At 49.5% G+C, this 26662-nt stretch overlaps 1 protein-coding gene across 2 annotated transcripts; it reads right to left on the bottom strand.

Moving 5' to 3' along the window:
• Positions 1–2902: 2902 nt before the first annotated feature.
• SESN2 (sestrin 2) lies at positions 2903–23786 on the bottom strand. Of its 2 annotated transcripts, none has more exons than XM_044237572.1 (10): positions 23714–23786; positions 13178–13243; positions 11721–11918; positions 11028–11210; positions 10708–10920; positions 10010–10160; positions 9408–9526; positions 8854–9044; positions 5363–5507; positions 2903–4783 (listed from the first exon to the last, which is right to left on the bottom strand). In XM_044237572.1, exons 1-10 carry the CDS (start codon positions 23765–23767, stop codon positions 4697–4699), a joined length of 1407 nt encoding a protein of 468 aa, XP_044093507.1. In that variant the 5' UTR covers positions 23768–23786; the 3' UTR covers positions 2903–4696. The 2 variants fall into 2 exon arrangements, with proteins under 2 accessions (XP_044093507.1, XP_044093506.1); XM_044237571.1 differs by lacking the exon at positions 23714–23786 and adding an exon at positions 20122–20587.
• Positions 23787–26662: the final 2876 nt, after the last annotated feature.

Here is a 26662-nt window from a genome sequence, read left to right as displayed (position 1 = left end):
AACACGTATTCTGGCCCTTTCACGCTGCAGCTGTTGCCTCCAGCCTCAGGAAGAGAAGGTCGAGACAGGAAGTGGTGGGACTAACACAGGGTGGTGACAAACCACGACAAGGATCTGAAGGTTCAGGTTGTCTCCCCTCCCTGCTCTGTAGGTGGAGCCGGCAAGTGGACAGACTGGCAGGTGGAAATTTGCACGCAGGAGGTTTATCAGGGATCAAAAGCAGGCGGCATGGGTCCGGCTGGAGCACAGCGTCAGCGGTGGCCTCATAAAGGGAGCCCCAGAGCTGGGACAGTCGTTCAGAGTAGTTTCAAATGGAGGCAAGTGGCCAGGCCTTTGTACACCCCTCTCCTGTTCACTGGTCATGGGAGGCCGCCTGGACTGGCTGGCAGGGCTGGAACCATCAGTGAGGTCGCTCCCTTCAGTCTAGGGCGGTTCCCAGAGAGGGACCCCACAGAGATCCTGCAGCAATGGGGTGGGGGTACAGAATGAAACCAGGGCCGTGGTCTGGGCCACACACTGCAGCAACCATTAGCAGGAGTGTCGATTAGCAGTTTTCTAACCACTCCACACAGCCCTCGGGTTCTGAGAAGGTGCAGTGGGTGAGAAACGGCTCTTCTCAAGGTCCAGCATGTTTCCTTGGAAGAAAAAGTTCTGCTGCTGGTTTATAAAGGCTCCTATAACACCTCCCGTTTCTCCTTTGAGGCGCTGATCACAATTAGAATTTAAATAATTAGTTGTGTACTAATCCAATCTGTCTCTTCCTTGGGACAATAAATTCCCAGAGGGCAGGAACCATGCCTGTCTTGCCAGCACGTTTACGTAATAGGGCACGAGATCTGTTGAATGAAAGGATGCTCCCAGCATCAGAATAAGGGGAAAGTTGCTCAAGCTGCAGATGTCTCAGCTCTGCCTCCAAACATGGTCCTCTGGGAGGTTCCAAGTTGCAAAAAGTTGGAGAACCACTTCATGCCACCTGTCCCAGGGCTCTGGTGAATGTTGAGAACCGCTGGAGTGCACTCCCCAGCTCCTGCCTTCTGCCTATTATCAGCAGTCCTCGGTCCCAGCAGGACTTCAAAAGCCAAACATAGACTCGAGCCCCAAGCAATCTTGAACATACTCCAACCTGGACAGGTGTGTCCGGGTCTTGGATCACAAGATGCAGAAGCCTAAAGCAGATTAATCTGATCCAACCTGAAGCCCAGAGTTTTTAATTCCACATGCAAATTAATTCAAACATACTTAAAAAAAATGCAGATTGAGGGCCTAGGGAGTTGGTGGGGGTGGGAAAAACAAGGATCTAGAATCAGACTGACAAGGGTTCAAATACTAGGTTGGGTTATGTTGAGCAGATATCTCAACACTGAATGGCCCCCTGGTGCTAAGTGCCAGGCACCTACACTGTGCTGGGTGTTTTTCATTATTTAATCCACACAACCCTCCTGTGCCCATAGGGATTGAGAACTGAACTAATTTGTTTACGGTTGGGACAGACATTAAAAATCAAAGCTGGAATTTGAACCTGGGTATAACTGTTAAGTTGGTGTCCCGTAGACTTTCACTTGACGTTCCTTTTCCACATCTGTTCCCGCAATGGGAACACCACTCCTTTCTCACTGGGTTGTGAAGATTGAGATATTAAATTTGAAAACATTTGGCAAGGGTGCCTGCGTGGCTCAGTCAGTTAAGGGTCTGCCATTGGTTCAGGTCATGATCGCTGGGTCCTGGGATCAAGTCCTGCATTGGGCTCCCTGCTCAGTAGGGAGTTTGCTTCTCTCTCTGCCTTTCCCTCTGCTCGTGCGCATGCTCTCTCTCTCTCTCAAATAAATAAAATCTTTTAAAAAAAAATTTAAAAAATGAGAACATTTGGCAAAAGTCACTCAGTAATGCAACCTGGAGAACTGAAGACATATTGCCTCTATTTTTATGGCAGAGGAAATTTGAGGCCCAGTGAAACTAATCAACCCTCTCCCCTAATCCAGGGGTAGTAAGTGGCTAAGTCAGGACCAGAATCCAAGTTTTCTATTCCAGTCTGGTTTGTTCTCTCACATCCTCTCAAAAGACTTTAGAAGGAAGAACAAGCAGATAGAACACCACAAAAAATGAAGAGGGTAAAGGGAAAGGGAACATGGAGTTAATCAGGGGAGGCTTCCTGGAGGAGACCCAGTTTTCATTTTTTGACAGCAGTGTTTAGAGGAAGTGGGTGGCCAACAGAAGAGGTCTTGGTTCTTAGTCATAATGTGGTTTCCCTGATATGCTTACTAGAGTTCCCAGTGCCCAGAGAAGCTTGACCAAGATCACACAGTTACTAAATGGTGCTGGTACAATGAGGAGGTCCCATTTAACACTTCTCAGCTGGTTCTGTCTCCTTGGTGCTGAAGAAGTGATGAGAAGCAGGGAAGGGGTTGGGCAAGGGACACGCTGGGTTCCCAGAGATTCTCAAAAGCCTCCCTCTGCAACAGGGGAGCCCCATAGTGGGAAAAGCAACAAGTTGAAATGCTGAGGCCTCAGGGTCAGGCAGACCCTGGTTCGAATCCCGGCTCCACCAATGAAGACCTATGTGGCCTCAGCAACTTCACTTTATACCCCTGGGTCTAAATTCTCTTGCAGTTTCAGAAAAATGGCCTCCAAATACCCAGCCCAAGGCCAGGCTTAGTGAGAAAACTAACATGGCCGTTATTTCTCTGCAATGCTGGACCAGCCACAGATGAGTGGTGGGCTGGGCATCCGTGGGTCAGAATAGACTTCTAATGCCAACCACTCCCAGAGCTGCCGTCATTGGACACAAGTGCCCAGCAGGGTAGGGTAGCTGAGGTCAGGTCCGTGATGCAACCCCAGCTCCCTGCTGATGCTAAGAGGTGAACCATGACCCTTGCAAATGGAAAAACAGCCCGTTGACAAGAAGTACAAAACAAAACCTCAGTGAACTTTTATTTTTCATCATACAGAACTGGTAGCAAAGCCAAAGATTTCTGCACTTGAACACGAGATCCCCCTCCCGACCCACCCTGGGGGACATTTACAGTCATCATGTCCCTTCTAGACTCCAAACCCCAACACTGGGGCCTCTTCCCTCCTGCCCAGGTTCACTGCAGGGAGGGCTCTGAGGCCCACAGGGGGTGCCGGTTGCTTCCCCATGCCTGCATGGGTGTGAAATGTGGCACACTGACCAGGCGCCTCTCCTACCCCTCTCCAGAGAGGAGGGTACAGAAGCAGCAGCAGCAGCATGTCCCCTGCCTTTCTTCAGTCACCTCCCCACTGGGCAGAGAGGAGGCACATACTGTCAGAAGAGGGGCAAGGGACGTCATCATTCACAGCTTATTTGCTACAGAAAAGTGCCTGGGATCGGTCCTTGGCTGCTTCTGCCTCCAAGCAATCCACCTAAAATCAAAGCAGGGATGGAAATGGGGATGGGGGATGGGGGTTGGGGTCAGGGGTTTGTCCTAGGAAGGCGGTTGGGGGAGTCTGCCTGCATGGCCAGGCTATCCCCAGAGGCCTCTTGAGATTCTGCAAGATTTATAGTTTGCTGCTGGCAGGTTGCCCTGAGCAGCCCAGAGTAGACTCAGACATCACAGAGAATCCAGGCCCCCCGTTCACAACTATCTATGCGGAGGTCGAAGAGGTTTGGCAATGTAGCCACGGTCAGCTGGTCAGTTTGGGCAGGACCCAGACAAGAACCTTGGGGTCTCCTGACTCTGACCCTGAAGCCACCCAGAAAGGCTCACTTGGTGGACAAGGTCTGTGGCAGCGCCGTGGGAGACAGGAGAGTGGGGTGCCGGCCTCTGCAGGGCTGGCGCGGTTCTGGAGAGAACAGATTTCGCCCTGTCCTCCTCTCAGGCATTGACTGTGGCTATCGAGGTGAGGTCCTGAAGAACCTCCCCCAGAAAGAACCAGAAATAGAGCACTGGTAATACTCCCTTCTCTTCGGAAGGCAAAGGGACACACAGACACCCCAAACTCTCTAGAGATAATCTACTTTTTTGAGGGGCTTGGTCTCTCTTCTGAGGCCTCCCACCAGCAGGCAGGGGGGAAATGGGTAAGAGGGTGAAGGGGAGGTCAAAGGTCAAAGGTGCTAAACCAGGGTTAGGGCCACCCAGGAAAAGGGGTGTTCAGACTGCCTGTCAGAACAGGCTTTTGGGGAGCGGAACACACAGTCCCGCTGTGACACTGACTTTCACATTGACGGGTGAACGGCAAGGAGGAGGTTTCGAGATCTGGGAGCAAGGGAGGAGGAGGAAAGGCAAAGCTGCTTGGAGTGTCAATCCCTGGAGGTACTAGTCCCTCTCCTCTTCGGCCCAGCCAGAGACTTCCCAGGCCAGGAAGGCCACAGGACTGGTGATGCCTGCGGCCCAGCCTGCTGGGTACATGCAACTGAGCTCAGCTCATTTCCCTTCCTGTGCCCTCTGCCTCTGGGGTCAGGGGCAGGAAGAAGGGCATGGTCCCTGGGGATCTGCTAGTCCCCTTCCAGCTCCCAAGGGTAGAACTGTGATCCCAGAGTCAGTGCAACGATCCTGTCCATTCCGTGAGAGAAAGGGAGGGTACGGCTCAGGGGCTGCACGTCGTACACAGGCCCACCTCCAGAGTGGGGTGGGAGGGCCTGGGACAGAAAGGGATCGGGTCAGTCTCCAGACAGAGAAGTCCTTGCAGGGAGGAGGATGCCCCCAGGGGCAGCTGCTCAGGGTGCAGATCCTGCTCACAGTCAGGTCATGTAGCGGGTGATGGCGCGGAGGGCGTAGAGCAGGGCAGCCTGCATGCGGGCCTCCAGGAGCAGCAAGTTCACGTGGACCTGAGACACAGACAAGGACCTGTGGGCAACTGATGTCACTCCTGGCCATCCCCAACCTTCCCAGACTGCCACGTGCCTGGACCACTCGCCTTTCCTTCTCTTCCATATAGACACCCTGATGGTTCCTAAGGCTCCGAGCACATTGGTACAATGGCAGCTGAGGAACTTCCAGCCCATTCATCCCCAGCCTGACTCATCTCTTTACCTCACAAAATGAAAAACAAGAGCTGGCCCTGGGCACTCATGTTCTCATCTCACCCTCAAAGCAACCCTGACATGCAGGCAGTGTTTGCTCTCACGGTAAAGATAACGAGCTTAGGGGGCAAAGTGACTGGCCCAAGGTCACCATGCTACTGAGTGATACAGTCTGGATTTGAACCCAGTTCCTCCCGGCTACTGCTGAGGACCCCGTGAGGCACAATCCCATTTTACAGGTGAGTAAATGGAGTCAGAAACCACACAGTGGAGTAGGACTTGAAGTCAGGACGGTACACCCAGGCATCCAAAGCAGCAGAAGGCTCAGTCTGGGTTACCACATCGGGTCCTGACAACCCCCAACCCCCACCCAACACACCGTACCTTCTCTGAGTGGCGGAAGTGCCTCCAGAAGAGGTTGTACATTCTTCGCGTGGTCTTCTCGGGGTAGCAGGCCACGGTCTTGATATAGACCTTGAGGTTCCGTTCCAGGAGCTGGTTTACCTCCCCGTAGTCATAGTCATCATATCTGGATGGAAAGGCCCCGAAAGCATCACTCTCCAAGTGACTCCTCTCCCCTACCCCCACCCTAGAGAAGGAGGAACAGAGTGTGGCAAGAAAAAGCAGAAAATAGGAAGCAAGAAGGAGCTTGGTTCCTCTTAGAAAAATAGCTGATGTCATACATCGCACGCCACTAGACTGGCCAGGGACCACTCCAAAGAATGTCGAGAATGAGCTGCTGTATTGAGTAGGAGCCATGTGCTGTATGGACGCATACTCAGAGAATCCTCAGAAATACTAGCTATGCTGTATACAGAACTATTATACATAATACACCGCTTTTATCGGGCCCATTTTATAGCTGAAAGGGAGACTCAGAGAAGTGAAGCCATTTGTCCTGGGAATGAAATTCAAACCCAGCTCTGCCCAGCTCCAAGGTCATATTCACTTAGGAAAGGCCATGGACGGGACAGTACAAAGGATTTCCCTGGAGAAGGAAGAAAGAAAGAGAAAAAGAAACGGTACTCATTTCACGGATGGGCAAACTAAGACCTAGAGAAGGTAATTAACTTGTTCTAAGTCAGAGAGCAAGTTGGTGACAAGTCTAGAAGCCACTTTGTCACTCTCCAGCCCAGAAAGCCAGTGAGTCATCAGAGATCTGTGTGGATGGAGAAGATTGGTAGAAAACTGCAGGACAGATTCAGTAGACAATGAGGAGTGAGGACCATGTTGGAGAATGTGGGGCAGGGGAGACCCTGACCTGTGAGCTGGGCAGAAGCAGCCTGGGCCACATTCTAAGATGCCTGTCCCTCCTCCAACTCCCCAGGACTGGAAGACTGTCAATGATCGGCAAGAGGACACTCAATTAAGCACAACTGAATCTACTCAGTGAAACAGAATTTACAGCTAGGAATACATAAATACACATTTTTCCACAGGGAACATGGACCTTTCTAAAAATTTCAGACTTTTTTGATGCTTGGAATAAGCCATTAAATGAGAAAAGCCAGATCATGTGTTCATTAAAATATGCCCACATTTGATTACATAAGTAAAATAAGTGAAATGAGGAGGGAGAAAAATCCTATGTTTGTAAAATTATGTCTTTTTTGGTTATTTGTTTGTGGAAAAAAGACAGGAGAGAACTACTTGACAATAATAAGAGTAGGCAGGATCATGGATGATTTCTATTTCTTTTTCTTGTTATTTCTGTTTCCTTTTTTTTTTTTTTCATTTTAAAAGATTTTAATTATTTATTTGACAAAGAAACCACAATTAGCAGAAAGGCAGGCAGAGGGAGATAGGGAGGAAGCAGGCTCCCCGCTGAGCAGAGAGCCCGATGCAGGACTCAATTCCAGGACCCCAGGATCATGACCTGAGCTGAAGGCAGAGGCTCAACCCACTGAGCCACCCAGGCACCCCTGTTGTTTCTGTTTTCTAGATTTACTATAAATCTAGTTGTTTCTCTTTAGAAACATCAAACATACATTTTAAAAAATGTAGTAACCATCATAACTCCAACTACACAAAGCAGCTACATTAGAAAGAAGAAAAGCAACCGAGAAAGAATGTCACAGGATGTGGATGTGGTGGTAAAGTAGCTGAATTTGGGGAAAGGTTTTTTTTGGTTCCTTAATTCTTTGAATTTCCCACAATGTTATCAGAGTGAGATCTCTTCAAATTAAAAAAAAAAAAAAAATCGTTCTGGGGGCACCTGGGTGGCTCAGTTGGTTAAGCGTCCGACTCTTGATCTCAGCTCATGTCTTGATCTCAGGGTTGGGGTTCAAGCCCTGCACTGGGCTCCACCCTGGGCATGGAGCCTACTTAAATAAATAAACAAATAAACAAACAAATAAAATTGGGGGGGGCGGTGCCTAGGTGGCTCAGTTAGTTAAGCCTCTGACTCTTGATTTCAGCTCATATTAGGATTTCAGGGTTGTGGGACAGAGCCCCAGGTTGGGCTCACACTGGGCATGGTGCCTGCTTAAAGTTCTCTTTCGCCCCTTCCCTGCCCTCCAAAAAATAAATTTAAAATTTTTTTAAAAAATTGGTCTGTGTATATTCTTGACAAGTAATTTCACACCTGAGCTCATATACAAGGACTTAGTGTGAGGCTAGTCAGTGCACATGATGTTTTTAATAATGAAAAACAGTGAACTAGTTATAACTGAAAAGTGGTTGAGTTAGGCTACATCCATAATGGAACACCACACAGTGGTTAAAAAGCATAAAGGAGGGGTACCTGGGTGGCTCAGTTGGTTAAGCATCTGCCTTCGACTCAGGTCATGATCCCGGGCTCCTGGGAATGAATCCCACATCAGGTTCCCTGCTCAGTGGGGAACTTACTTCTTTCTCTGCCCCTGCCCTCCCTCCTGCTCGTGCTCTCTCTTGTTCACTCCCTCTCTAAAATAAATAAATAAAATCTAAAATTTAAAAAAGCATAAAAAGATCTATTCATACTGACAAGGAAGGCAGTTCATAACAGATTATTAGGTGAAAAAAAGCCAGTTGTAGAATATATCAAGCATGATTCCATCAATTTAAAAAAATCTACTTAAAAAATCAGAAAACGTGGGGCGCCTGGGTGGCTCAGTGGGTTAAGCCTGCGTGGGGCTCTCTGCTCAGTAGGGGGCCTGCCTCCTCTTTACCATCTGCCTGCCGCTCTGCCTACTTGTGATCTCTCTGTCAAATAAATAACCTCTAAAAACAAAATCAGGAAACACTTAGGTAATGAAATGAAAATGTAATTAATCACACACTATCCAGAGACAACCATTATTAATTAACATTTTAGTGTGTAGCCTTCCACACATTTTCCATGTACGCACACATTTTTAGAAAAAAAAAAAAAAAAGAGGGAAACAAAAGGAAGATTCTGGTTGGTAACCAGCTTTCTTTCTTCTCAACACATTTTGAACAATTTCCCATAGCAATATAAAGAGACCATTATTATAATTTGTAATAGCTGTATACTTCTTCATTGGGTGAATATAACGTTATTTAAAGTCTCCTACCGACGTGCATTTATGTTGTCCTTATTTACTGTAAGAGAAGAAGTCCCATTTGGAATGGAAATACACTCTCCCTTCCCTCTCTCTCTCACTCTAGGGGGTGGGATTAAAGAGTTTCATCTCCAAGCTTCAAATAGTCCACACATCTAGTATTATTTATAATTGGCAATGAAATAAATTTGCTTTGAAAAACAGTATAGGCAAAAAAAAAAAAAAAAAAGAAAAGAAAAAAGAAAAAAACAAAGAAAAACAGTATAGGCAAGAGGAAGGGAAAATGAAAGAACAAAATAGAAAAGGAATGAAGCTCTTGAGCTCAGCCTGAGGACTTGTGCACATGCGCTGGATGAGGGGCTGTGAGCTCACCTGATACCAAACACACAGTGGATGTAATTCCAGATGGCCCTGCGGAGCACGGACGTGTCCACCCCGCTGTGCATGGCGATGGTGTTGTAGGTGAGGCTGTAGGCTGCCTGGAACTTCTCATCCAGCAGCTGCCCACCCTCCGGGTAAAGCCGCTGGATCAATGAATAGCCGTGGTCTTCCCAGGTGTAATCCTGAGAAATGTGGAAAAGGGTCAGGGAGTACAATCTTGGGGGCCCAAGTCTGGCCACATGGACCCCATCCTCTGCAGCACAACTTTGCTCTCTATAACGTCCCTTTCCCACCCCACAAATCTAACCTGCTGCTTGGTCTGGGCCTAAGAAGCCATGGAGAATCCACCTTGGTGATGGTCTTCTCCCTGTGATCAGGATCCTCTGAGCTTAGGGCAGAGATGGGCCCTGTCATGATCTAGGGTCTTCTGTTTCCCTCATGGAATCTTGAAGGAGAAGGTGCCTGACTCTCCAACCACTCCACCCATCCAACCCCTGCTTGTTTGTAAACCCAGAGCGATACCAAGAAGAGCCCGGAGGGCCTACCTGGGCACGGAAGGTGGGGGGCGCCTCAGCCCCTCGCCGGGTGAAGTCCTCATATCCAAACGTGGGGTCCTCCACAAAGCACAGCATGTCTGGGTGTGGAGAGGGCTCCAGGATGTCAGCTAAGGATGTCAGAGAGAGGCCACAGTGAGGCCAAGGCATGGAGTACAGGGTACCTACTCGTGATTAATCACTGGTGGCTGGAGGGAGCTGAGGCAGGCCCATGGACCTGGGGGATGAGGCCCCCGGTAATAGGAACAGCAACTCTGGCAACCCTAGTCATTTGTGAAGCTATTTACTCTGTGCTAAGAGCTTTGCTTCCATTGTCCCACTTACCTCACAAACCAATCCTTCACATGGGAGGAGAAGGAGGCCCTGAGACAGGAAGTAACTTATCAGGGGGTCACACTGCTAAAGGGCTGACAGGTCACCATTCTCACCCAGATCTGACCCTAAAGCCCACACTCGGAACCTCTTAGAAGAAGTAGTTGAGACATGGCCGCCTTCAAAATACAAGCGTTGCCATGCATGGAGCTGCCTACTCCCCAGCAGAGATGGTGTCAGAAGGGGAAGACCCTGGACCTGGGATGCCTGCGATCCTATACCTGAGGGAGTCACCAGAAGGCTCTCTGACTTCTCCAACTCAAAGCGGCTCTCCATCTCCTCCTGGGATGCTCCCTCATCCCGTAACAGGCTCTCTTGCAGCTGCCTCATGCGTTCCATCAAAGCTTCCACGTCCCGGGCAGCCTCAAAGCCCTGGAGGAGGGACCCAGCAGTGACCGTTTACTCCTCAGCCCCAGGAAACCCCACACATCCTTCCCACAAGCCAGGCCTTCCTGAGTGATCGCAAAGGCCTACTGCCTCCTGAGGCAGCCATGGAGCTGGGCGGCTCGTGAGGCCTGTGTCTTCTAAAGCAAAGTTTAAGAAGCTATGGGACAGGCCTGTCTTCTCTTAGCATCAACTTCCTGCACAGGAAACAAACTATTAAAGTATCTATAAGTTTATATTAAAACAAACAAGGCCGCTTTATAGGATAAGAGGCAAACTTTGTATCTGTAAAGGGCTAACACCCAGGAGATGGTAAGCCTCTGACACAACATGCTGAGGGACCCACCATTTACTCCTCACCACCGCTGCGAAGTAGGGGTCTTTAGCCTCATTTCACAGATGAGGAAACAGAGTCTCAAAGTCAACTAACTTTTCTGAGGTCCCTCAGTGTGAAACAGGGAAGCAGTGGCTTCCATCCGAGGACCAGAGGCCACGCGAGCTTCGTCTCCCCACAAGACCCGGACCCATCACTTACCCCAGAGCTGTTCAGTGGGTCCCTGCTGGGGGGGCTGCTCTGCTCACTGGGGGGTGAAGGTGCCTGGGGGGCAGGGCTGCCTTCGGAGTCCCCCTCAGGGAGGATGCCACAGCCAAACACGAAGGAGGCCAGTGAGTGGCAGTGGGTGAGCAGGACCAGGGCCTGGATGAGCTCGGCCAGAGACCAGCTGTGCTCGCCTGTCTTCAGCAAGGCCTGGAGAGGAAAGAAGGACCGACTTGCTCAATGCCTGGCCCTGGGCTGACTGCCTGACATGCCCCAGCCCGGCCCCCGTGCTCCCTGTGCCTCTCTGCCCGCAGCACCTGGATGTGCTCCTTGGTGATGAGCCACGGCCGGTGTGCCAGCAACTTGTTGATCTCACTGAGCTTGCGTAGCTTCTTGGGGGCCCGGTGGAGCCCAAGCAGCCACTCAGGGTCACCGCCAGTCTGCAGAAACTCGGCCATGTGGGAACCCACCAGGTAGGAACACTGGTGGCGGGCGGCAGCCTGTGGAAAGGGTGGACAGAGCCTTGTTCGGGGTGGATGAATGGAGGGAGGAATGGCAGGCCTCACTATTGCCAGAGAGGCAGGACACTTAGGTCCTAACCCCAACTGCACTAGTGTGCTGTCCTCCCGTGGGCAGGTCACCTGACTCTTTCATGCCTCAGTTTTCTGATTCTGACTAAAATGCCTCTCTCTGGGGCACCCGGGTGGTTCTGTTGATTAAGCATCCGACTCTCAATATCTGCTCAGGTCTTGATCTATCTCAGGGTCGTGAGTTCAAACCCCGCACTGGGCTCCATCCCAGGTGTGGAGCCTACTTAATTAAAAAAAAAAAAGCTTCTCTTCAGAATCCAGAATTCTGTGGATGATCAGATAGTTAGGGCTTTCCTCTGCTCTGGGCAGCCTCTCCTCCCAGCCTCTGAAATGGGTTCAAGAAGCGCCCAGCAAAGAGAGCTAAAGACCAAATCCCCCCAAGTGGCCAACTGTACAAGGGCTGGGCTCCGACAGGCTTACCATGATGGCAATGTAGTGGCGCCAGGAGCTGGCAAGGGGCCCATCTGTGTGCAGCAGGAGGTAGTGCAGGCGCCAGAAGCAGGTAAGGTAGTCAGGGTGCAGGCCCATCACCACAGCCAGGTTGTCCACCCGCCCTGAAGACATCAGTGCCTCAAGCCTCAGGTGCTGCTCCAGGCTCTCTGGTCCCTCCTGAAGGACCTGCCAAACCAAGGCGAGAGGGTGGGTTCCCGGCCTGCTCTCCGCACCAAAGAGACCAACGCACTCATTGTGTTGGGACTGTAAAAGCCAAGAAACCCAAAATGACCACCATGTCCAAAAAAAAAGGAAAATAGGGGAGGAAAAGATAATTCATTAAGTGATTTCCTTGCTCAGGTTACAGATCTAGCAAATGACAGAACGTGGATTCAAATCCAGATTACCAAAAAGGCCCATTTATTTCCTCCATTATAAAAGAGGACCGATTATTTACAAATGAAAAAATAAAATACGAGAACAATACTTGAGTTGAAAATTCTGGGCTAGATACAAATAATCAGCAGGTGGTTGTTTGCTTTCCATTTACAAAGGGTGGAGAGGGAACTGGGGGAGGGGGGTAGGTTAGACATTTGTTAACAGCTCATTAACTACCTGGCTACACTTTTAGGAGAGCAAACAGGATGACAAAACAAAACATTTATTTTTGTTCACCGAAGGCCAAAGAAATAGGAGGAAACGTATTTTTAGAATTTTCCTGGGAATGTATTTCAAAGGTGTCCCTGCCACCATCAACCCCATCCTAGAACGTCAGCTGACGGCAAGGATTTTTGTCTGACTTGCTCTTTGCTGTATCCCCAACACCTACAACAGTGCCTGACACACAGATTAATCATTCAACAGATATCTGTTAAATAAATGAATGAATGATCTGACTCAGTGGATGAAAGGTATCTCTTGTATTAAGTGACAAAAATAAAAAATACAGCAATCACCCCCTCCTCCCCAAATGTTGTAAACCATGACCTTGGTTCCGTATGACAAGAAGTCCAAGAAACAGTGATAAATGTTAAGGAACCTCTGTGGGAGGCAAGATTACAGGAGACTAGAGCTTTCTGAGGCATTAAAATTTTTCTTATAATGAATATAATATTACTCTTCAAGTTGAGAAAAAAATGTCATATATATCTAGTCAAGGAGGAACAGTTAATATAGACAGTTCTGTCTTTTTAAAGAATAGGCCTCGCTCTGGGGAATCAAAAGTTTGTTCATTACCTAGCTGCGTCATTATCACATTATCTCTTTGAGCCTGTTTCTTCCCAGCAACATCTGATACGCGTACTTCAGAGAGCTGTTTGTGGGTTAAATGAGTCAGGAACCTAAAGCTGCTATTTCAAGAGACAGGAAAAGACCTCCACCCACACAGTGTCCCATGTCCTTTCTTCCCAAGAACCAAGAAGTCCTTACCCCCTCTCCACGCTTACCTCCTCTACCGGGATGAAGGCACTGGGCCCTCGGGGACCTCGCCGAGCCCGGCTTTCCCTCTGCTCCTAGAAGGAATCACATCACAGTTACTGGAGGTAGAAGGGAGGACTAGGAGTAGAGTTCTCTCTTCAGCTTTCTCCTTCTATGCAACAGGCCATGCTGAGCTTTTTTTGTTGTTGTTTTTAAATTAAAAAAAAAAATTTTTTTAAAGATTTTATTTATTTGACAGAGAGAAAGAGAGAGAGAGAGATCACAAGTAGACAGAGCAGCAGGCAGAGAGAGAGGGAAGTAGGCTCCCCAATGAGCAGAGAGCCTGATGTGGGGCTCAATATCCCCAGACCCTGAGATCATGACCCGAGCCATAGGCAGAGGGTTAACACACTGAGACACCCAGGTGCCCTCACGCTGAGCTTTAAAAACCACCCTTTTGGTGCATCCTGCATGAAGGAGTCAGGTGGGAGATAACCACCTGCTGGCAGGTGGAGAAAGGGTAAGCAAGAAGGCTCACCCCACAGGCTGAGTTCTTCAGGAACTGGGAGCCCCAGTTTTGGGTGGGAGGGGTGTGGGGAAGGGAAATATACAGCCACCATGGTGCACATCTTCAGGAGGCCACCCTTTGAGAAGCCCTGGAGATCCCAAGAAACCCCCTCGTTTTGCATCCTGTAGCCAGATTAGCAAGCACCTTAGATTCCTATGGATCCTAATCAAAGCCCCAGCTGTTTTCTATGGTCACGTCTCCATCCCTCCCACCACCAGCACCTCATAGACTATAACCATCTCTTGTCTGGACCCCCACCCCCACCCTGCAGCCAACAGCCTCACCCATGGTCTCCCTGCCACCACTGCCCTGCCCTCTCCTACTGATACTCTCCCAAATTAATGAATAAAGAAAACATCCTGCCTGAGCGACACCTCTAGAACAAGGAGCCCATGCAGTGAGTCCATGACACTAGTGGTTTCTAGGAGGGCAAACTTTCTGCAGTCAAAGGAATATTTCTTAAGTGCAAATTTGAGCAACTGGCTTAAAATCCTGCCTCTAGCTCCCATAACTTCCAGGGAAATGAGAGGTTCAGGCCTACTGTGCACACTGGTCATTCCTTTTGCAAAACTAACTCACAGTCTTCCAGGGTCTGGAAACCTTCTTCTGACCCTAGGCTGTGACCCTACAATTCCTGGTGTTTTTGCTTCTGAAAACATTGTCTTGCGATTGTCTGATTCAGGTCTCCCTACTGCCAGGTCACATTTTGTGGAGTGGGGCCAGGTCATTCATACCAACCTGTGAGGGTTGGTATGAGAAAGCAGAGAAAGCAGAGCGGAGTAGAGGGATTCAAAGCAGGGCACAGAAGGTTGCCGGTACAACTATTCTAATGCCTCTTTGGAAACCAACAGTCACGTACTCACTAAATCTGCTCCTAGTCTGAGAAGTGGGGTTCAGAGAGGATGTTTTATTTATTCATTTGTTTTGGTTAACTGGGAAGGGGGCTCGCAGTACTGGCCTCGGAAACAGTTTACCCAAACCAGAGTCACACCCTCACTGAACACAGAGAGTGTCCCCCTAACTCTCCCCTCCTCATTGGAAACCAGACTGAGTATCCATCCCCAGGTATCCAGAGGCTAAAGATTATAATCGAACCTTCCTTCTCACCAGGCCAAAAGACCCCGGAGGGAGGCAGAACTCTGGGACTCTCAAAAAGACCACACAGAAAAAACAAAGGGATCTGGAAGTCCCAGGTCCTGGTATCAATTCTACTACTAACTTGCTGTGTGACTTTGAGAAAGTGACCTAGACTCTCTGGGCCTTAATCTTGGACAGAGAAGGCAGCGGGGCTAATTGCTCAGGCCCCTTTCAGCCCACACTTCTGGGTGCTACCAGGGCTTGCTGGTCCAAGTCCAGCACAGAAATCCCAGCAATCTCCAAGTACTCATTCAGCGTCCCTCCTCCCTCATCAAAGAAAAAAAGGTTAACAGCTCTGTCTAGTGGGAGATAAGGACTGCTGACTCCACAACCCAGACCTCTCCCTCGGGGACCTGAGGACAGATAGAAAACCACAGCCTGGGGAGGGCAGGAGACAGCTGGGTGGGGGGGGGGGGACCTGGAGGGCCCCCCAGGGTACTGGTGAGGTATAGGGAACAGCCTTGGGAACCCCTTCATACTTTAAAACTTGCCTCAAGACTGGTCAAGGCAAGGAACTGATACCTGTGGGACTCCAGGTGATAGGTCTGGACCCACCATGTTCAGTCCTGATGATGATGATGGCGATGATGGTAACAGCCATGATGATGATTGTAGAGTACATTTAAAAGATACAGGTTCGGGACGCCTGGGTGGCTCAGTTGGTTAAGCGGCTGCCTTCGGCTCAGGTCATGATCCCAAGGTCCTGGGATCAAGTCCCGCATCGGGCTCCTTGCTCGGCAGGGAGCCTGCTTCTCTCGCTACCTCTGCCTGCTTGTGTGTACTCTCTCTCTGTCTCTGGCAAATAAATAAAATCTTAAAAAAAAAAAAAAAAGAAAAGATACAGGCTCTTGGCCTGGGATACCTGGGCCCATGGGTTAACTCCATACCTATTATCCGCTACCTATGGAGTCTATAGTTTCCCTACCAAATAATGGGAATAATAGTACCCACTTTCACTGGGCAGTCATGAGGATTTAATGAGATAATGCCCCATAGCCATTATCTCAGTACCTCTGTTGCCAGAACACTTAATAAAAGTCAGTAGTTGGCAATCGTTAACCTCCACCTCCTTGTAATTTCAAACAAGGGCTTTTCAGCGGGAGCAGCACAAAACCCCTTTGAGAAGCTTTTAAAAAGATGCCAGTGCCAAGGTCCCACCTCCAGCAATTCTAATTTAACTGGGTGGGGTCCAGCATCATTTATAGCCAGGTGGAGGGCCACTGTTTCCCACCCTTTATCGATCATTTTCTCAAGTGTAAGTCACCGGGCTAAGTGCTTTCCAGGTGGAACCGGAATTAATATGTTCATTCAACAAATATTTTTGATGACTACAATGCAGGCAGCTAGAGAACAGGAATGAAAAGACAGTCTGAGCTTTCAGAGAATTTATGATCTAAAGGAGACTGACAGATGATGAATAGGGTTTCAAAGCACAGATTAAATAAAGTAAATGAAATAGAGCAATGAGAGAGTGTATGATGGGGTGGACATCTGAGGAGACAGGGAAAGCTACAGGGGAGGTAATCTTTGCGTTGATATCTAAATATCAAATATCTAAATGAGTTGATGAGAAGGCAGCAGGGCCCATAAAGATCTAGGGGGCCAGCATTCCAGCTGAAGGGAACAGAAAATACAAAATCCTGAAAGCAAGACCACGTAGATTCCAATCCAGAGCTCCAATACCATGAAAGCTTCTCTGACCCTGACACCCAGAACTTTAGGGGAAGCAGACAGGACAGGGTCCCGCTGCCAAGAGATGATGACTCCAAATCAGCCCTCTCCTATTTCCTGGGGTCGGAAGTCACGACAGCCAATGGTAGGTAGCACCACTGATTACCATCAGCCAGGCATTTCACCTGCCCTTCCATGTAGGCTCGACTCCTCCTCCTAGGGCTCCCATTCTAAGGATGATGATTACATCTCAGAGGGGTCAAGTCAGGCTTTGCACCTGCGGTTTACCAGGAGAAGCTCCTCCTCCCTGCCCATGTTCCCAGGGATCCACGGCTCCCGGTCACGGCACCTGGATACTGGGTTTTTTCTCCCTTGGAGGGCACACACTGGATCTTCACTAACACTGAAGTCAGACAGTGCTCTTGGGGGCACTGAGCAGGGAAGGCTTCAGGCAAGTTGTAAAAAGAGGATAATCACCCTTCAAGCTCAGTGCCTGGCGCCTAATTTAGACACTCGCTCAATGTTATCTTTTATATTAGCTCGGGCATCTGCACACGGGTTCCATCTACTCTTCATCAGTTTTGGGGTGGGGGGTGGGGGACTCTGTTGCACCCACAGAAGGATTAAGAGTCCAAAGGTTAAGCACCAACCGACAAGTGGCCAGCCTGAGATGTGAACTTGGTTCGGTTTGGCTTCCAAGGATTCTATCCACCACCCACAACAGTCTCTTGGAGCAGCCCCAGACTTTATTCTTGGTATCCTATCCAGAGCTTGCAACCCCCATCCCAGGACTCAGCTACACACACCTATGAAGTCCCACAGCCAGCTGGGAAGGGGCAGAGACTTCCAGCACCCCACTCCTCGGGCAGCTGTCTGCAGAACTCAAGTACCTGCCTGAGTTTACACAGGAGAGGGAGACCCCGTAGCCCAAACAGCCTGCTACCTCCAGCCTTGGGAGGAGGGGGTATGATCAGTGCCAAGGGCCGGGCCCTAGGCTAAGTGCTTTTACACAGACGATCTGGCTGATTTCTCACAACTACCCTGAGGGAAACAGGGCTTATTTTTCCTTCTTCAGAGACAGCTCACTGAGGCTCTTTTGGAGTTCTGCTCCAGACGTGCACAGCTCATATCTGACTTTGAAGCACGCACAGGTCACGAGGGTCAGTTAAGCCAACAGGGGGTTAAGAGGAGCATTTAATAGGGGTGAAGAACCACGCTGGGGATGTGACCTACAGAGTGTTTCTAGTCTAGCACAGGAGACACACAAAATGCTGATCACATGACTGTTACATTATAATTGGGATTAACGCTCCAGCCTCTGAGAAGAGGGACTGAAAGAAGGTATGTAGGAAGGACTTATCGGGTGAGGGAGGGAAAGCTTCCCTGAGGAAGTGATGTTTGAGGAAGTGATTCTAGGGCCCAATAGGGCTCTAAATACATACTATCAGTCCTAGAGTGAAGTCCTGGACTCTGCAGGTCTTGACCCCTTTAGGTTAAGGGCATGTGGTGAAGTGATGGGACTTGAGGGGTCTATTTATCTGGGTGCCCCTTGGGCATCAGGCTCTGTTAAGTTCAGTGCCCTAATGTCTTCTAACGATTCTGCATAAAGCAGGCATCTTCCCAAGGTCCTCTTTTTCTTGAGAGAGTAGAGTTATGCGGAAAGGGTTCAGATATGACCATCTTTCCCTTGCTGACAGGTGGCTTCCATCTAAAGGCCACTCCTTTAGAGCCTGCCCAGACCACCTGGGGCACTCTCTTCTCCCCAGGCCACTTCCCAGAGAGGGATGGGCCAACTCTTCCCTCAGGCAAGAGGGACAGGTTCAGGCACCCCATTGTGACACACTCTGGGGAAAGGGAAATGACCGCATTCTAACGATACCCAGCACCTCTGACTCAGTTACTGTGTTTCAGGCACTGTGCTTTAGCTTTTGCTTGTATTCTGTCATTTCTCCCAACAATCCTCAGAGATGCTATCAAATATCCACGGGAAGAAACTGCAGACGGAGAAACGATCACTTGGGTCGGGTTACACAGCAAGTGAATGGGAGGACTGGGATATGAACCCAGCACCTCCCCTCTAGGGGCAGGGATCCTCAGTGATAATAGGAGTCCCCCCTAGCCCCCACCAGAAAGAAATGGACTCCGAGTAAAGTGACTGGATGCCACTGGGCAGAGAAATGACAGGAGTGGGTTTCATTCCTCCACCTGGAGTTCTCAAACCATGACGTTCGGGAAGGGGCACCTGGGTGGCTCAGGTCATTACGTCAGAGTCCTGGGATCAAGCCCTGCATTGGGCTCTCTGCTAGGCAGGGAGCCTGCTTCCCCCTCTCTCTCTGCCTGCCTGCTTGTGATCTCTCTCTCTGACAAATAAATAAATAAAATCTTTTAAAAAAGTATTAAAAAATTTTAAAAACATGATGGGGAAGGATAAACAAGCTCACAGAAAACCCAGGACACGAACCATCCACCACTGGAGGTAAGACCTTCTAGAAACCAAGTGGCTCAGAGAAGGCAGCGATTTTCCCAGGGTCACACAGTTAAGGACTAGCACTTGTCGCACTCCCAGGCCCAGCAATACACTTGCTCCAAGCTCCAGGACTGGAAACTAAAACAAGCAAAACTCTCTGTAGTGTCAAGCACCCTAGGGAATTCTAGAGAAGCCCAGGCCAAAGAATGAGCTACTTGGTGGGACTAGTGAAGGAAGTCTCTCCACAGCCCCTCCTGGGCCTCAATTTCCTCATCCTGGAAAACGAGGCCACAGCGTAGCTCCTATTTTGCTAGTTTAGTCCTGAGGACTCAGAAAAGGCAAAACCCGGAGACCAGCATCTGGTAGGTGCTTAAGAAATGGTAAGATAGATGTGTGGGGGGGGGGGGAGGCAGGAGGTGTGTCAGATTAGGCCCAGCCCATTCCTAGCTTCACTGCGAAGAGTCCCTGCGAAACAAACTTCTGCGACCTCAGACCACTTAGTAGGGCGCAGCCTAATACGCGCGGGCCGCGCCCAGAGTTTCTCCCCTTATCCCCCAGCTTCGGCCGCCGCCGCGCACCCCGCAGCCAGCCAAGGCCCCGGAACGCCCGCACTCCCCTGCTCCAAATCGGGGGTGCAGGTGTGGATGGGGGTCGAGGTCGACCTTCCCTGGCACGTCCCAGGTGCCTCAATGCCTGCACTGCCAGACTGGAATGGGGACGTATCCTAGAAAGAGTCCTCCGCGCGCCAGCCCCAGCCTAGAGGAAGGGAATCCGCGGAAGGGGGCGGGGAGGAGGAGTGGTCGGGCCGCAGCCGCCGGGATTTGCCTGGACTTGAAGATTCTCCCGTCAAGAGCCCAAACCCAGGATAACCTCGAGAAGGCTCCCCTCTTATTGGCCAGGAGTCCGAGGGAGCCAGGGAAGGTTCCACAGCCCGGGGGGAGGGGGCGGAGAGGGCCGAGACAGCCGGTTGATGCAACCCCATTCCTAGGTTACGCGCTCCGTTCCCCCTCCCCGAGCCCGGGGCGTTGTGGAGGGGTGGGGGGTGCGCAGAGACTCAGCTCGGGACAGCCCGAAGCTCGGCTGCAGCTCGGGGCTCAAAGGAAGAGTGGCGTCGCTCGGCCGCTGCTTACCTCTCCGGCCCCGGGGCCGCCGCCGCCGCCGCCGCTCGGGGCGAACGGCAGGTAGCCCTTCAGCTCTGCGCGGCACTCGGAGTCTGCAACGATCATGGTGTGTGCCAGGATCCGGCCACGGCTCGCCGGTGACCCGTGCACCCGAGGGGGTTTGGGACGGACGCACACAGGAAGCGGGGACTGGGGGCCGCTGGGGAGGTTCTAGAGCCCCGGGGTGTCTCTCGGGGTTCCAGAACACTCCGAAAGCCCAGAATCCGCGGAGAGCAGCTCCTCCGCCGGACTCTCCCCTCTGCCGGCTTCTAGAACGGTGAATGGCTTCGGGAGCCTGGGATTGGCCTCGGCCCAGGGGTTTTCACGGCCCGGAGTGCCTCGGAAGTCCGCAGTGGCCACAGCTGCTCGCCAAACCAGCGCTCTTCAGCATCCCCGCCGCGGAACTGCCAGCGCTCGCCCGGCTCTGCCACTAGCAGCGCCGCTCAGCCTGCTGCGGTCCCCGGGGGAGGGCGGGGACACAAAAGCCCCGCGCCGCAGCCAATCAGATGCCTGTTTCCCGGGGAGGCGGGGGCGACACGGTCCCCTGGAGCCGACGGCTCGGCCAATCGGCACCGGGAAGCGCCCGGGAACTCTGGGAGCTGTAGTCAGCCCCGGATGAATGCTGCAAACTTTTGCAAAAGGGGTTAGTCAGATTGTTGGCAATATCAGCCGAGAGTGACAGCCAAGAGAGTCATTAGGGCTGCGTGATGAAACGGGACTTCACCGGGCTGGGCCGGTGAGCCGGGTGTGAAATCCCTCCCAAGTACGTTCTTCAGCTTTTCAGTTCCTGCAGGGACTGGTTAGGGTTAGGAGAGCTGGTGCTAATTACAGAGCTGAACCCCAGATCTTTGGAGATTAGAAGGCACAGCCTTGTCCCCCTGGCCTCCGGGAGAGCTCCACCTTAAAATGTACCAGGCACGGGGAATCCATCTTAATGGTGGAGTCCCTGGAAAAGCCTTTCATCAAAAGTTTCTTGGCAACCCCACGCCTAACCTCAATCCCCATGTAGCAGTTTCCTCTCGTTTGCTTCCTAGGGGCCTCCTCCAGTTTTGTCTTCCATCCCTGCCACTTTGAGACAAGGTGTTCTCCTGGGTCTTTTCTCATATCTCTCTCTCTCTGTCTGGCCACTCCTCCTCTGACTCCCTAGAACGTGGGTGTTCCCCAGTTTCTGTTTTTATCCCTCCTCTCTCCAGACACTCTGGCCCTCCCTGATCTCATCCACTTCCTGGCCTTCAGCGCTCCATCTGGGAGTAAGTTGCTTCCACCAGCACCTCAGCACCTGAAAATGAATTCATCTCCTTCCCACAGTCTCTTCCTTCAGTTTTACTTCAGACCTCCACTTTTTGCTTCCATTTCAAAGTCACTGTTTATCCTGGATAGAGAATCCTGGGTGGGCTAGATGACCTCCCGTTTTCCCTCTTGAGGCTTTCTGAGACTAGGCTTAACCATTCCAAGGATGACCCCTCTGATTTGGTCTCCTGCCTCCAGCTCTTGGAAGAGGGAAATGAATTTCACCCTCTGCTGGGCATCAAAGGCACTTGGGCTAGGGCTCTATTATAACACGTATCCCGCTCTACTTTATATTGTAATTTTCTGTGTACATGTCTTATCTGACCCTCTTGATTATAAGCTCCTTTAGGGCACAGTCCGTGTCTTGACCTCTTTGTCTCTGCCCTATGTCACCAAGGGTATCCTGCTAATAATATGCACTTGGTGACTGAATATTTCCTTGAATTGAATTCCTCTCTAAGTTAGCATATGTCAGACTCAGATTTCATTTTTTATTTGAAGATTTTATTTATTTTGAGAGAGAGAGAGCATGAGCAGGGGGAGGGGAAGAGGCAGAGGGACAGAGAGAATCTCAAGGAGACTCTGAGCCAAGCATGGGGCCTGACGTGGGGCTCCATCCCACAACCCTGAGATCATGATCTGAGCTGAAATCAAGAGTCAGACACCCAACTAATTGAGCCACTCAAGTGCCCCCAGATTTCATGTTTAAAATCTACTCTGTAATGTCAATGTTTAAAGACTTATTTATTGATTTGAGAGAGAGAGGAATAGCAGAGGGAGTGGGAGAGAGAATCTCCAGCAGATTCCCTGCTGAGTGCGGAGCCTGACTCAGGGCTCAATCTCAGAACCCTGGGATCATGACCTGAGCCAAAATCAAGAATCAGACACTCAACTGCCTGAGCCACTCAGGTGCCCCTGTAATGTCAATATTGAGATCAAAAAGTTTTACTGGCATTTCATCAGCTACAAAATAAAGGTCAAACCTCTAGATTGACATTTACATCTGCCAAGATCTGCCTCAATCTACTCTTCCAGTCTTATCACCCGCCACATCCATGTTTCTTGTTTGGCCTTCAAACCTTTCTTCCAGTAGTTCTTTCTGCAAATCTCTGCCCACTGAAATCTTACCCAGCATTCAATGCTTTCATGTTTGTGGCCTGAATGAAGCCTTCAAAATGCCACTTCCTACAGAAAGGTTGCTTTTTCAGCTCAGCTGAAAAAGATCTCTTCCACTCCTCCATTCCTTAACACATTGTCTCTACCTCTTTATACCACTGATCTCCAAATTTGATGCAGCCTTGTTATCATCTTGGTGTGTCTTACCCCTTCCTTCTAACTGACAATGGAATATGTTACAGATCACTTTTGCAAAGTGTGGAAATTTGAGCTCAGAAAGGTAGAGCTTCATGTCAACGTTGTACCATATCTTCTTTTGACTGCACCAGGCTGTGCCAGAGCTCCTTTGAGGCAGTTTCCAACTGCCTTTGTATCCCCCATTAGCAGGCAGTGGGTCCTCAGCAAATATTTTTGAATTAATAAATGAATGACTCCATGGAATAGTCCCTTAGAATCTTCAAGGAAGCCACTAAATCATTCCCATGACTTCACATACCAAGTTAGTGATTTTGTGAAAAGGAAACACAAAGGATACTGATATTCTCAATTTGATGCGCTTTTGTGACCCAATCTCCAAGGAAGGAAAGCTCAGAAGAGGTACAGATACTACCATTTACTGGGCTCCAACAACAGTCCAGGATACATCTATTATTTCATGTCACTCTGACCACAACCTGGTGAGGTGTGCTTTATGCCCATTTGACAGATGAGGAAACTGAGGCTCAAGAGGTTTGTTGGCCAGGATAGCTTAATAATGTGTCAAGTAAGGATTTCAAACCCAGGCAGAAATGACTCCAAAGCAAAAACTACACACACCAAGGACGAGAGAAGGACCCGAATTGTAAGAAGCAGGCTGGCACAAGGAAAGAATGCAAAAAGTGGAATTACAATATATTAATTGAGAGTGACAAATATAATTGTCAAGTGGCCTGTAGTTGGTGGGCCAGCACACCCCTCTTTACAGGACAGCCTCCATGAAAAGCCAAGTCACCATTTGAAAGTGGCTAGAGCAATTGAAATTTGAGCAAAAGAATCCAGTGAAAAAATGAATCACTGAACCAGCCCCACTCAGAACAAATCTGCTGGTCAGGGCTCAGGCTTCTTCCCTCTCTCTTTTATTCAGTAAATATTTATTGGCAAGGTAGTGTATACCCACCTCTGTCCTGGGCTCTGGAAATCCAGCAGAGAAGCTTCTTGCCCAGCAGGGCATGGCCTGGTGACACAGGCTGGGCTTACTCCTTCCCTCCCCCACACCTTGTATTTTTGGTTCAGTTAAGATCTCCACCTCCTGTTGCCATACTCACTCGACTCTTGCATCAGCTATGTTGAGGCCACTGATTGGCCAAAGCTTTTTTTATTCTTCAATCACATTCCAGCCCTGAAGACACATCTAGATTGGATTTGAAATGTTTTTGAGGTTTCTTCGGCTTCAGACCCTCTCACAGATTTTAACCCTAATGGGATTCTCATCTGTTCTGTGTTCATTCTTCCTGAGTTAATTTTCTAATCCCCAAATTCTGGAATCACTCTGCTATAATAATCTTGTACTCTGACCAAAGCTGGGGCTGTGATTTATCACCCCATCTGTAATTTTGTGAGCTCTTTTTATTGTTTTCACCGCCCCTCCCCCACCCCCACCTCAGAATACAATTCCTGCCTTTGGGGAGCTTTCAGGAAAGAAACCTAACTCCGACTGGTTTGATAAATCAGACCCACCCTCCATGTCTCATTCACACATTTAATTACTCGGTAGGTCGGCATTGTGCTAGGTGCTTAGGAAGATTCTTCTGGCTGACAGGTCCTGAGCTGTGAAGCCTTACAACCGAAACTGAAATTGTCCTTTGGAGTTGTGCATTAGGGGGTAGGACAGCCACAGACTCTAGAAAACATAGCCAATTGTCTCCAAAGACCACTATCCAGGAGTCAGGCATCGAGGGTCCTAGTTTTTAGCTAGGCAACCCAAGTGACTTTGTTTTTTTGTGTTTTTTTGGTTTTTTTTAGCTTTTAGAATTTGTTTCCTCATCTGTAAAACAAAGGAACTGAAATGAGCTCCAACCCTTCAGAGCCACTGTAGAGAGGACTCATGTTGGGCAATGAGTATACTTCAGTTTCATCAATTGTGTACTGTGGACAGAAACTATCAGGTTTCAAAAACCTCACCCCTCTTAATAAATAAAACACAAAAACTGACCGGCTGGGTGCTTTGGGATAATTCCCGAAGAATTTCAGTTTGCTTTCGTCGGCTGAGTGAGCCCTCGACGCCCCCTGCTGGCAACACTCTGCTATAGTTCAGAACGGACTGGGCAAAAGGATGGATTGAGGGTCACCCCCAAACCATTTTGAGTTTATAGGATTGTCAGGTCCCATGCCATCGCCTAAAGGTCCTGTAAAGAGTCCAAGCAACAGCTAAAAAAAAATCGTGTGGTTGCTGAGGATTCCTCCGATGCCAGCAGGGGCCAGACTCCCCAAAGACCTCCCAGCCTGAATGTATTTCCCATTTTTTGGCTTACTCTTGCATCTCACAGGCAGGAAGCTTGAGGGCCCCCAGAAAGATGATCCCAGGGCAGAGGCAGAACCTTTGTCAAGCCCCCACTGCAGGGCCACTTGCACCGTTGTAGGTTACCCTACATGGTCACTTGCACATTGTAGGTTACAAAACAAAACTGATTTTACTCTTCTGTTCTCTCCCTCTTAACCTTTCTCCTCCACTCCTAGAAGTGCTGCACTTCCCCATTTTCAGACAATCGCCCTGAGGTCTGTCCTTGGCCCTTGTCACCATCCTGTCCCATCTCTTCCTACTGAAAGACTTCTGTACCCACCCCCCCCATTGGGTCTGAAAATAAGTTGGACTTGGAGTCAGGATATAGGGATTGAAGTTTCCAGTTCTAACCCTTTCTAGCTGTGTGAACCTAGGCAAGTCACTTCACTCCTCTGAAACTCAGTTTCCTGCTGTATAAAATGGGGCAATGAAATTTACCTCCAGAGGTGGTTGTGAGGATGAGGGCTAATGCATACAAATTCCTTAACAACGCTTGACGCAGATCAAGTGCTCAATAAACTGTAATTATTATTATTTATGTGTTACTGTTCTTACTTTAAAATATCTGACTCAGAGACTGGCAGATAGTGGGTGCTCAAGAAAGGTGATCTAACCATTAAAATTTAAAACTCTGGAGCACAGGGGTGCCTGGGTGGCTCAGTGGATTAAGTCTCTGGCTCAGGTCATGATCCCAGGGTCCTGGGATGGAGCCCCGCATTGGGCTCTCTGCTCAGCAGGGAGCCCGCTTCCCTTCCTCTCTCTCTCTCTCTCTCTCTCTGCCTGCCTCTCTGCCTACTTGTGATCTTTGTCAAATACATAAATAAAATCTTAAAAAAATAATAATAAAATAAATAAAACTCTGGAGCACAGAGACTGGCATTTGGCAGGAAATGGACTAACGGTGGTTAGTATTTTGACCCAAAGGCGCAGTCGGGTCACAATCCCACATTTTCGCTCAGCAGTTCTTTTCGCTCGGCAACAGGCTCCTCTTACGTAAGCAGCGGCAGCTAATAAGCAGGCAGATGGGCGGGGTTACATCGCAGCCAATAGCAGCCCGCAGCGGCGGGCAGGCTAGGCGCAGGCGGGTTTCCTGGCTGGTTAAGGAAACTAAACCCGAAGGCTGTTTGAGGGGCGGGGAGTATCTTCAAATCTCCTGACTCTGCCTATCAACTGAGCTGTGATTGGTGCAGGCCCTGCCTGCCCGCCCCTCCCTCCATCCAGCCCTGGGTTCCTGGAAGGGGGCAGGGACAACTGTTTGCTTTCCGTTTCTTTCTTGTTTTCTCTTTTCTTCTTTTTAATGAACGTTTGGTTTTAGTTTTCGTGTTTCCCCTTCAAATTGTAAGTGACATATGTTATTGCAAAAATTTTAGAAAATACAGAGAAGTATAAAGGTAAAAAAAATAATACGAAATGATATCTTTCCCTTTTTGATTTTTCAATTTTTTTAGGCTTTCTGACTTAAAACTGGTATTACTTCTGTTGGTGGTTCTATTGTGGTAAAAGCATAAAACTGGAAGCGATCAAAATGTCCTTCAAGGGTACTGATGAAAGTAAGATACTTCGCCT

The sequence above is a fragment of the Neovison vison genome, chromosome 2 (genome assembly GCF_020171115.1).
Source record: "Neovison vison isolate M4711 chromosome 2, ASM_NN_V1, whole genome shotgun sequence".
Classification (NCBI taxonomy): Eukaryota; Metazoa; Chordata; class Mammalia; order Carnivora; family Mustelidae; genus Neogale; species Neogale vison.
This window is presented reverse-complemented; position numbering and strand designations above follow the sequence as displayed.

What these genes read in the sequence shown, in the direction of transcription:
- SESN2 (XM_044237571.1), bottom strand. Translation starts at nt 20,217, where the DNA reads ATGATCGTTGCAGACTCCGAGTGCCGCGCAGAGCTGAAGGGCTACCTG. An exon ending in CCTTCATCCCGGTAGAGGAG is followed by an intron (nt 11,919 to 13,177) that starts GTAAGCGTGGAG and finishes TTGGTTTGGCAG; the next exon opens with GTCCTTCAGGAGGGACCAGA. An exon ending in GCCACTACATTGCCATCATG is followed by an intron (nt 11,211 to 11,720) that starts GTAAGCCTGTCG and finishes CCCTTTCCACAG; the next exon opens with GCTGCCGCCCGCCACCAGTG.